Here is an 11391-nt window from a genome sequence, read left to right as displayed (position 1 = left end):
TAGTTGCGCGGTCTTGCGATAGATGGTGCTGGCATATGTTAGATAAGAACAGATGTATGCGTTTGAGTAAGACAGAATGATATATATTATATAATATAATGTAAAAACTAAATCAAAGATGTCGCCACTATTATCGATATTGGAATTAAAAAAGTCTGTACTACCGACCTTGATTGAGTTGGGTAATCGGTTTAGCATCCCCTTAAAAACTTATTTTATTTATTTTATTACATTTAATATTGAAGCAAAATTGCATGGATGTGCTCATAAAACACTTTGCGCCCGTGTGAATCAAGTTAATCTATCCTTTAAATGATTGCGTAAATGAGACCTTTTTTCAACAAGTAACACACACCATCGTCACTCTCTTCTATAAGGCGATTTTTGGCGATTGTTTGGTACATATACCAAGATGTACCAAAGTATACCAAGACGTTTTCGCGTATTTGGTACTATGTGGTTAAGGCGTGGCTAACCATTTTGGTACCTCTGTGGTATATACCACGCTATACCCTGCTAGTGAGCACGGTTGTTCTTCCAAATCTCTGGTACGTAGCCAATATAGCGCCAAATATAAAATAAATAGAGCTGTAAGATATATTTTATGTCAATTTCTTCTGCATTTAGGTCCATATTTTAAACTTTTTTATCGATAAATGTCTCTAAAAATAACTTATGAGCTTTCTGATTGATTGCACGCCACTTTTAGATGAACTTCTATCGATATAAGAAAGTGCAGAATATGGATCTGAAAGGATAAGTAAGATCACTATAAGTGATTGAAATATTATAAAATGCTACATAAAATTTCTTTGTATTTTCGTTTACTGGCCGCTTTCTAACCTAAATCTTTGTTTGGAAGTCGCGCACAGAATACCCTAGAGTGACTTCAAGAACAACCAGTCTATTTTAGCGTCAGTAGTGGTACTTGGTAGTGGTACATATACCAGAATAAGTTCCACCCCTACCATGGTACATATACCAAACGATCGCCAAAAATCACAATAATAGACATACCACGAAAAAGCGATAGTACAAAACAGAGCGAAATATTTCGTCGCGTCATTATACAATAACAAAGTTTCTGCTTTCCACATGTTTTTCTCTTTTCCTCTGAATTCTATCGCAATTCTATGCGTTCCAAAAAACGAATTACTCTCGTATCCTCGTGCACATTCGGGTATCTTCGCTCGTTTACCTTTCGTTTCCTCCAATAATAGTTTTGGAATGTACCCTAAGTCACCTAAAACGGAGAGAGCAGAGATTTAAATTTAAACTAGAAACACAATGAAAAGCACAGACAATAGGAAGAGGAAATAACCAGGGAATGGAAGTAACTCGTTACTTGTAACGAAGTTACGGTTACAAGTTATTTTTTTGGTAACTTTACTAGTAACTGCGTTACTTTTTTTCTTTGGTAACTGTAACGGTAACGAAGTTACATTTTTTTGGTAACGGTAACGAATTTTACAGTTACGTTTATCGTTACTTTGCACATGATTGGACACGATACGACACAAGCCACTTACACTGTAAAAAAATTTCGTAAATTTACACATATAATAAATATAAAATAGATTACATGATTAGTTCTGTAAATATAAAAAATCATGCAATTTTACAGAAATTACAGTAATTCCACAAAAATTATGTAAATTTGTTTTTATTGTGTAAATATATCTTATTTTATATTGGAAATTATAGCAGGATATTTTGAATATTTTCTGTAATTATCCAAATTTTAGTAATATTACGTAACATAAAAGAAATTTTTCGCGTACTTTTGTTAAATGTATAATAATATATAGTGCGAAATATATTGTCATATTATCGTTCTTGATAGCTACATATATACACATTGTAATTGTACTTCCACAATCTGCTTAGTTCCAAACCAAGAAATTATTTTTATTTGCATATTGCAAATTTACAAATGTGTGGACGTTTACAACTATTATAGTGGATCTCAAAATTATCCAGCATAATAGTTATAATTTTACACAATTTTTTACAATGCGCTTGAGATTAGAGAAGCCTCTAGGCTCGTCCGCTATGATTGTTGGTCGTCGATTTAAAAAAAAGTAACGGAAAAGTAACGAAAAGTTACTTTCTCAAGTAACGGTAACTGTAACGAGTTACTTTTAAAAATCGGTAACTAGTAACGGTAACTTGTTACTTTTCCTACTCGGTAACGAGTAACTGTAACTTGTTACTTTTAAAAAGTAACTTTCCATTCCCTGGAAATAACAAATGTCAACCGATCAAAAATCATGTATACATGTAGAATGGACGCTTTCTGACAGGCTGCGTTCAGCAGTTTTACAACCGTTTTATGATTCGTCGTGCTGATTGAGGCTGCGGTCCACTTATCGCTTCAAACGCTACAGAGCATTTGTAGCACTGATATGACTGGTACATTTGATGCTTCGGAACGCTCCCAGCAACTCTGATTACGTCATCAATACGTCATCGTTTTTGCTCCCACTTCACTTTCAACTGCCTCACCTCGGGAGGTGGGTTGGCTGGAGCGTTCACGTAGCAATTGTAGCATTCGAAATAGTAATGGACCAATCGGAGCGTAGCGTTTGGAGCATGAGGCGTCGTCTACAATACACGGAGTAAGAAGTAAGAGTAAGAAGTTGACCAATCACAGTCAAATGTGAGAAGAATAATCGACTGTGATTGGTCAATTTCTTACTCTTACTTCTTACTCCGTGTATTGTAGACGGGCCTTAAAATGTAGAATGGGCTTAACATGCTCCTACCATAGCATTTACTCACTCAAACGCGCTCGTTGAAGTGAGTAGGAGCTATAGCAGGAGCAAGCACATTGGAGCATGCTGGAGCATACGACGCGAATAAACCTCATATTATCCCTTCCACCTTCCACCTCCACCATGATCAGTCGTCGCGCTCGTCACGCCGTCAGTTGCTGTTGCGGTTGTCACTGCTGTTAATAGTGTCAATTGTAGTGAGTAGTGTCTAGTGATGAGTTGCATCGCGATATTCGCGATTCAGTCGAAATAGGTCGATTAGGCGTTGTTTGTGCGTAAAGACGTAAGAAAGAGCTTTAATTGTATAGCAACTGCAGAACAGTGCAGCGTCGTGCGGACCATGGGATTCCGCCGATGTGTCCATGGTGCGTGAGCGTCACACCCCCGACGAAATCTTCCGTCTCTTCTGTCGCTCACCCTCCTTCCTCGGTGTGTATATTTTGCGGTGTGATGTGAATGCGAGCTATAAAAAGGTGAAGAGATCCTACGAAAGAACGCTGCGCTGCGGGAGTGCTACGAGAGCCGAGAGTGCAGTCTCCTCTCTCTCTCTCTCTCTCTCTCTCTCTCTCGACGTATCGTCAATCGTCATACGACACACGATTGTATGTAACGCAACGCACCGTGACACAGCCAGCTCTTCGTACGCGAGTACGTATACATAGTACACACATCTCTTGCTATATCCTTAAAGACACGCATGACGTGACGGTGCATGTATGTAGATGCAGACTTACTTGTGTACGCATCCAAGAGAGTATCTTTTATATGGGCACACACAAGTAAGCTTATTTATACACGTAAAATTCCGCTATACCTATTACGTATCGTCATCGAATTAAATATATCACAGTACACATATATGTAAAATTATGTATAGATTGTCTCGAAATGTGCCTGAATGTTTTTCCAATAATAATAATAATAATAATAATAATAATAATAATAATAATAATAGGTATAATAAGTAGAACGAATTTTTGCAAAAATGTATCGAGGTAACAATAATTTTCGAGTTACAAGCAATTGAGTGAAAACACCGAGCTTTTCACAAATTACTTTGAGGAATCGAAGGTATACTATGTTTTTCAGCTCTAATTTTAAATATTTTATTTTGATAGACTTTAACTTATAGCTTAGCGCGCTACGAGGATGTATAAAAATTAAGAATTTCAACGTTTCTATAGATGAATGATGAAATTTACTTTAACAAAGTTTGCTAAGAAAAATCTTCAAGTTAGCCAAAGAATTTGTTACACTGAAAAAAATTATTAAATTTTAATAAATATTTTTTTTAATAGTCCTAGTGGAATATTTACTAAATGTAAACACATATTTATTAAATACAAGAATCATTAGTTTTATTTAATTATCATTTTTTTCATTTATCTAAATATTTATTTATTGTAAATAAATATTCCGCTAGGACTATTCGAGAAAATATTTATTAAAATTTAATAAATTTCTTTCTCAGTGTATAAAAAGATATTAAATTTTTGAAATCATTATTATAATATAATGATAATAGTAACAATAAAAGTTAGTATCCAAAATGTATCAAATCAAAAGTATTCTGTTCGGAGAATATTTAATATCACAGCGACTTTGTTCTAGGTAGAATTGCTTGCCAGATGTGAGTCATCCCTATATCTTTATATACATATACATATATATATGAATCATGTGATTTTCCTCAGCAATGTACTTTTTTCAATCATTCTGCTTGTAAAATATATATCAGCAGAAATATTTATTTATTCGTTATTTTGATGATCCTTTTCTATCTTCTTATATTTTTTTAAGATCAGTTTTCTTCCAGAATTATTTATAACTAGAAATGTAGCATTAAATAATAAAACATTGAGATACAAACATTCGGATTATGCTACAGCAATTTTTAATGTAATATATAGTGATGTATTTAAGAATAATAATGCACAATGAACAATATCTTCAACCAAGTTAGTTGATTCACGCTCAATATGAACTATTGCTAATAAAAACACTTTGTCATGTATTATTTCTATAATTGACTATTAACAATGAAACTTCGAAAATGATATGTGACAAAGCACTTTTATTTTCATTGATTAATTATAACTATATTAATCATTGCTCTTTTTTCTTGGAAGGAAATGAAAATAATAAAAATAAAATTAAAAAATAATAAGTAGATTAGGACAATTAAAATAATAAATCAGTTAAATGCTTTTATACACACAAAAATATTCAATATTTTCTCAAGTAAATTGATATTAACGGCATCGCGTTTTGATTTCAATTTTAATGTCAATTTTAAATGAACAGATAAAAAATTTTAAGGGGGGAGATATCTATTTATTCTTAAATTACCCCCATATTATAACTTAGACCCCCCCACTATTGCAAATCAAATACGCAATAGATAAAAAATTTAATGGTCTTAATTTGCTAATTTTTTGCTCAAAAACGAATTTTTTTGCTCCAGTTTGTTTTAAGCTATTTAACCCAAAAGTGATCTCATTATAATAATTCTCGTTAACACTAGAACCGCGGGTCTAAATTAATCCAATCGCGATTCAAGGAAAATCTAGTCTTTAGGGAAGGTTGTCAGTGATGTCACCATAAAAGTAAATTTACTTGTAATTAATTATGATTATTTATGAAAAGTCATAAAAATTTTTAAGTACAAATCCAGATTAACACGAAAAGAAGAACTATCAGATGAGTCAAAAATGGCATAGCCGCAATTCTAGTGTTGATTATATATGAAAAAATAATGTTTCATGAAATATGTCCTCGGAATAGCAATTCTATATAATTGTATAGTTAGATGTGTTTAACAAACAGAAATAAATTTCAAAATGTACTCGAAAACGTAGTTCGGATTGTTCCCTCTCTTTTCATCATTGGAATAAGAACGAATAGCTGGAATCAGAATTAGAAGCTATTTATAAGCTTGTTTCCTCCGGAAATTCATGCACGGGAAAGTTTTCACATTTCCATTTTTCCTTGGCGAAATATTGAACGAATGCATGCGACGAGCTACAAAGTTATCAGACCGTAAGTTTAACGAACCGGGGAAGAACATCGTAGACTATCGGTACCTTCGGTGCAGAGTGTTACGGGTGTTCACAAAAAAATGTGCTACGAATAAGCGAGAGTCATCACGTCTCAATGGAATCAATAATGTGATGAATGATTCGCTTACGCTGGCAAGTTTTCCGCTAAAAGCTCGATGTAAATATAACGTTTATTGTGACATTGCTTTTTCCCGTTTTATTTATTTTGTTTTTGATTCATAGATAATATCAAGCTTTTATAATGTATACGTGAAGTTACGATATAAATAAAAACGATACAAATACTTTTAGTAAACAGAGATAAACTTTTTATCTTTTTTATAATTTAATTATTATTCCAGAACTCTGTTTTAATATGTTAAGAGCAAAAAATCGAAAAATTCCGAAATTAGGAATCTATATTATACTGATCATATTATATTGAAATTTTTAATAAAGTAAACAATCCTGATAAAAAATAAGGAAAAAAAATTTTTTCTTTTTAGATAATGATGAACTGATGAATGAAACTAAAAGCAAAGGATCAAGACGATGGATCAGATTGGCAAAAAACAAGCGGTTAACTCACCGGAGACAGCGTTGGCCAACGAGGTTTTCGACCAATTTTGCAACGCCACTACGTTGAAATCTATTCTTGGCTACTACAGACAACTGTGTGAATTACTGAAAATCCGGCCGAATGTCGTTAATCAGTTTTATCCAAAATTGAAAACAAAATTGCGATCGTGGAAGGCACAAGCTCTATGGAAGAAATTTGATCAACGGGCGAATCACAAGTGCTATAATCGTGGCAAAGTATGCCCGAATACGAGGGTAATACGAGAATTTATTTATTAATTTTTACCTTCCAGTTATTTTTTGCATCAATAAGAAAAATTTTTTAATTAAAGTTACTTACATTAGGTTTTGATTATTGGTGGTGGCCCATGCGGTCTACGCACAGCCATAGAAGCACAATTATTGGGAGCGAAAGTCGTTGTGGTGGAAAAAAGAGACCGGATGTCCAGAAATAATGTTTTACATTTGTGGCCTTTCGTCATTCAGGATCTACGTGGTTTAGGAGCGAAAAAATTTTTTGGAAAGTTTTGCGCAGGTTCTATAGATCACATCAGCATTCGGCAATTGCAATGTATTTTACTGAAAGTTGCTTTAATTCTTGGTGTCGAATTCCATGAGAGTGTAAGCTTTGATTCTCTGATTCAACCACCGAATAATCAGGAAGATAGCAGTAAGTAATAATTGACGATAGGATGTCTTAAAATTTCTTCATTATTCTTTATAATATGCTTATTACTAATGTTTTCTATTTAATATTTTCGTTAGAGATTGGTTGGAGAGCAAAGACTTCACCAGCTGACCATCCTGTCTCCCAATACGAGTTCGATGTGCTAATTGGAGCTGATGGTAAGAGAAATACCTTGGAAGGTTTTAAACGCAAGGAATTTCGTGGAAAACTAGCCATTGCAATCACGGCAAATTTTATAAATAAACGGACTGAGGCAGAAGCTCGCGTAGAAGAAATCAGTGGTGTCGCCTTTATCTTTAATCAAAAGTTCTTTAAAGAATTGTATCAAGAAACTGGTATCGACTTGGAAAATATTGTGTATTACAAAGATGACACTCATTATTTCGTTATGACTGCCAAGAAACATAGTTTAATCGACAAAGGAGTTATTCTGCAGGTATATATATATATATATATATATATAACGTACAACTTTGTAATTATAAAATATACCTATTATTTCTCAGGATGGCAATTAAAATGAGAATTATTATTGATTTCTAGGATCATGCTGACACTGCAAAACTACTCGCGAAAGAAAATGTGGATCGTGAAGCCTTAATGTTGTACGCGCGAGAAGCAGCGGAATTCTCGACGGAATATCAAATGATGGATATGGAATTTGCGGTGAATCATTATGGCCAACCGGACGTAGCCATGTTCGACTTTACTTCGATGTACGCAGCGGAAAATGCAAGTCGCATATTGGAGCGTCATGGTCATAGACTGCTCATGATCCTTGTAGGCGACAGCCTCTTGGAGGTAGATGATATATATACTTGTATTATATACTTATCACATCATTCAAAATTATATAAAATCCAGATCCATTCTTTTAGACGCAGAATATTAAGAAAAAAATTTCAAAAATTCAATAATGTACATAATGCATACAATGTGGATAGATTATTATTACTCTTTTAATGTTGTGCGTTTCTTTGATTTTTGTAATTAGATTTTTATTTTTTTGTTTCATTTGATCTTTAATGAAAAACTGAAAGAGAAATGATTGCAGCCATTTTGGCCTACTGGCTCTGGTTGCGCGAGAGGATTTTTGAGCTCTCTGGATGCAGGCTGGACAATCAAAGGTTGGGGAGCTTCGTTGTCTCCATTAGAAGTAATTGCGGAACGTGAGTCCGTATATAGGCTGTTGGGACAGACGACGCCAGAGAATTTGAATAGAGATTACGCTGCATACACTTTGGATCCTCACACCAGGTAAGATATCAATTATAAATGAATAAATCAGTGAGGCTTTAGATATCTAGAAAATGGAGAAACTTGAGTCTTCTCTATAAAGTATAACTGTCCAAATGATCAGCTGTGCAACAATAGTTTTGAAGAAAGCTATAAAGCTATAAAGCAGTTTATTTATTTAGATTATAAGAAAGATTTGTATTAAGTGTCTGTTGCTTTATTAAATACTAATAATTTTAGAATAATTGAATATATTTTATTTTATCTTTTTTTTTTTAAGGTATCCGAATCTAAATATACGTTCTGTAACTCCGATACAAGTGTGCAGTCTTCTTGACACAGACGATCCTGAAAGTATCAAACAGCCTGCAATACAATCTGAAATTGATATTCCAAAGAAACGAAGACGTCGCGGTGAGTTATTAAAAATTATAAATTTATTCAAAATATTAAATTTTAATATTCTTGGAATATTAAAATTTTGGACTCTTACAAAATTACGATTCTCAACTTTTTTTGTTACATTTAAATTACTACTTGATTTTTTAATATATTAATTTTTTTATGAAAAACGAATACACTTTTATGTAGATCTGAGAGCTGACACTCAAGTTCATCCAGACACACTGCTTCGCTGGCTACAAAAGCAAGTTGCATTGTACGATAAAGTTCACATCGAAGATATAGGTGCCTCTTTCAAGGATGGTTTAGCTATTTGTGCAATCATTCATAGATACCGTCCAGATTTAATAGATTTTTATAGCTTAAATGCGAAAGATGTAGTGAAGAACAATCAACTCGCCTTTGATATATTGGAAAAGGAATTGAACATACCGCCGGTAAGTATATTATATTTTTTATCTTTTTGTTCAAATATCATTAATTTGGATACCAGAAGGTTTGCGGGTTATCACCATGTTTGTATCCATTGCTAATGCCATAGTATTAGCAATGGATAAAAATATAATGCTAAAAATGAAGATAATACCCGTGGAAGCCTAAAAATTTAAAAAGCATTACTAATTTGGATATATTTTTTTCCTTATTTTTAATACAAAATATTTTATTTATAGTACAAAATATTTTTAAAATAATTCAGTATTGTCTAATTTTGTGAATGTGCGTGCATGGGTGCGTGCGTGTGTGTGTTTTCAATTCAATCAAATCATTTGTATGTTTCATGATTCTTAAGCAGAACACCAAATAGAGAAAAAGTATAGCAATAATTGCATATTAGCTTATTTTTTGAACTGTTAATCTATTTATTTTAGATATTGAACAAATATTGTATCATAAAATTTACTGTATAACATTGTTATGTTTACAGATTATCTAGATAATAAAAGAAAAATAATTATGCTTACAGATAATGACAGAGGAAGAAATGGTTCAATGCGATGTTCCTGACACACTTGCCATGTTTTCTTATTTAACACAAATATATGAAGTTTTCAGGGGCGAAATTCCATATATTAAACATTCAAAATTGGTAAGTAAAAATAGAGGATATATGTCTAGTCTTTTTGAAATAAAAGAGACTCTAAAGATTCTTACTTAAATTAGCATGGGTTAAATGTTATTTTTCTAAAAAGTTTCAGAAAATACTTACGTGAATATCTTCCGTACAAAATAATTGTAAAATTAAGCGCCATTTATTGCAACAGGAACCAGAAATGGAAGAATGCACTGCCCATTCGAAGCAACTGAAACAATGGACGTCTGAGGAAAAGGTTATGAAAACACGGCACTCGCGCTCACGGCATGCTAATGAAAATGTGCTCTCTTACATGGATAAAAAGGACAATACGATTAGCCGGCGTTCTCGAAAAAGGCGGAGTACCGAGAAAGTGGGCGCGACAATGGTAAGTAGAAAGAATTATCCATCCATTTACAGTTTAAAATGACCAGTGCTTGTCTAAGATACAGACAAAGGCTACGTTCAGCAGAAAAAGCAGCTTTGCAATTGTTGTAAAATTCTTTAATATGATTGGTCTTGCCCTTAGTTCCTCACTGGATCTAAACGTATAAGCCAATCATATCTGAAAATTTTACAACAGTTGCAAAGCTGCTTTCTCTACTGAACGCAGCCAAAGTCAATGGCAATTTCACAAAAATTCAAATTTTTGGAAAAAATCCAATTTTCCAGAGAAAAAAATTTGTTTATCCATAAACAAAATTAAATTTTTTTTTTATAAATTTATAGATCTAATATAGCAGTACGCAACTTTTAGAAAGTTGCTGAAATAACTAAATTATATCTTACGTAGTCACGATGGCAGAAGATCGAAGATGTTATGTGTCGCGGGATATTCATATCATTGTTAATCGTATTTATTGGACTTACCTTTACCGTACTTCGAGAGGAACCGGATACATACTGAATGCGCGTAATCTACTATAAAAGAGAATAAATCCAAAATTGGTTATGTTGTCAGAGATCTTTTATACAATTTTATATTGTTAATATAATTATTATTTTATGAAATTTTGTGTAAAAGGGTCTAGCCGAATAAGCATATGAAAAATGCCCCCAAACCAAATCCAATTTTGAGTACCTAACATTGTTAAAATCGATAAAAGATTATTTTACACCAATTCAAATTTCAACCTGTTAAATTTATTCATGTAGCAGCAATGACGAAAAACGTCAATTTCAATTTTTTATTTTTATTTTCCTATCGTGTGAATTAAAAAATCTAAAAAAATTTGACATACTTTTTAGCATGATATTACATCTAAAAAGAATTTTTTTAGATTTTTTTACGAAAAATGTGAATTAAAAAAAATGAAAAAAGTTTTAAATGCATGTTTTTTATTGAAGATATTCAAGTACTGTCTTCAATAAATTATGGTGAATTAATCATTCCCTAATGAATGAAATATGCCGTATTCAGATTTTTTAAAGGTGTGGAGCAGTTTCTCTCAAAAACTAAAATTCAGTTTTTTAATTTTTGAAACAATGTTCGGTAATTATTCAGTTTAACTACCCCACCTCAAAAATCAATAAAAATAGGCTTATTCGATGCGTTATTGAATGAAATGAAAGAATCTGGCAAAAAAAAGTGTCGCTCTGCCC

General features: G+C 32.6%; 1 protein-coding gene across 5 annotated transcripts; it reads left to right on the top strand.

Moving 5' to 3' along the window:
* The first annotated feature begins 2946 nt into the window (after positions 1–2946).
* LOC108767677 (protein-methionine sulfoxide oxidase MICAL2) lies at positions 2947–10845 on the top strand. Of its 5 annotated transcripts, none has more exons than XM_018517655.1 (11): positions 2947–3418; positions 6319–6646; positions 6737–7061; positions 7157–7515; positions 7623–7880; positions 8134–8336; positions 8596–8729; positions 8907–9154; positions 9682–9804; positions 9980–10177; positions 10583–10845. In XM_018517655.1, the coding sequence occupies exons 2-11, from the start codon at positions 6365–6367 to the stop codon at positions 10694–10696; spliced, it is 2244 nt and encodes a 747-aa protein (XP_018373157.1). In that variant the 5' UTR covers positions 2947–3418; positions 6319–6364; the 3' UTR covers positions 10697–10845. The 5 variants fall into 5 exon arrangements, with proteins under 5 accessions (XP_018373157.1, XP_018373156.1, XP_018373160.1 ...); XM_018517654.1 differs by having other exon boundaries at positions 2947–3422; XM_018517658.1 differs by having other exon boundaries at positions 2947–3422; positions 10519–10592.
* Positions 10846–11391: the final 546 nt, after the last annotated feature.

This window comes from Trachymyrmex cornetzi, unplaced genomic scaffold, assembly GCF_001594075.2.
Source record: "Trachymyrmex cornetzi isolate Tcor2-1 unplaced genomic scaffold, Tcor1.1 scaffold718, whole genome shotgun sequence".
In the NCBI taxonomy this organism is placed as follows: domain Eukaryota; kingdom Metazoa; phylum Arthropoda; class Insecta; order Hymenoptera; family Formicidae; genus Trachymyrmex; species Trachymyrmex cornetzi.
The sequence above is the reverse complement of the archived record's forward strand: the minus strand, read 5'-3'. Positions and strand labels throughout refer to the sequence as shown.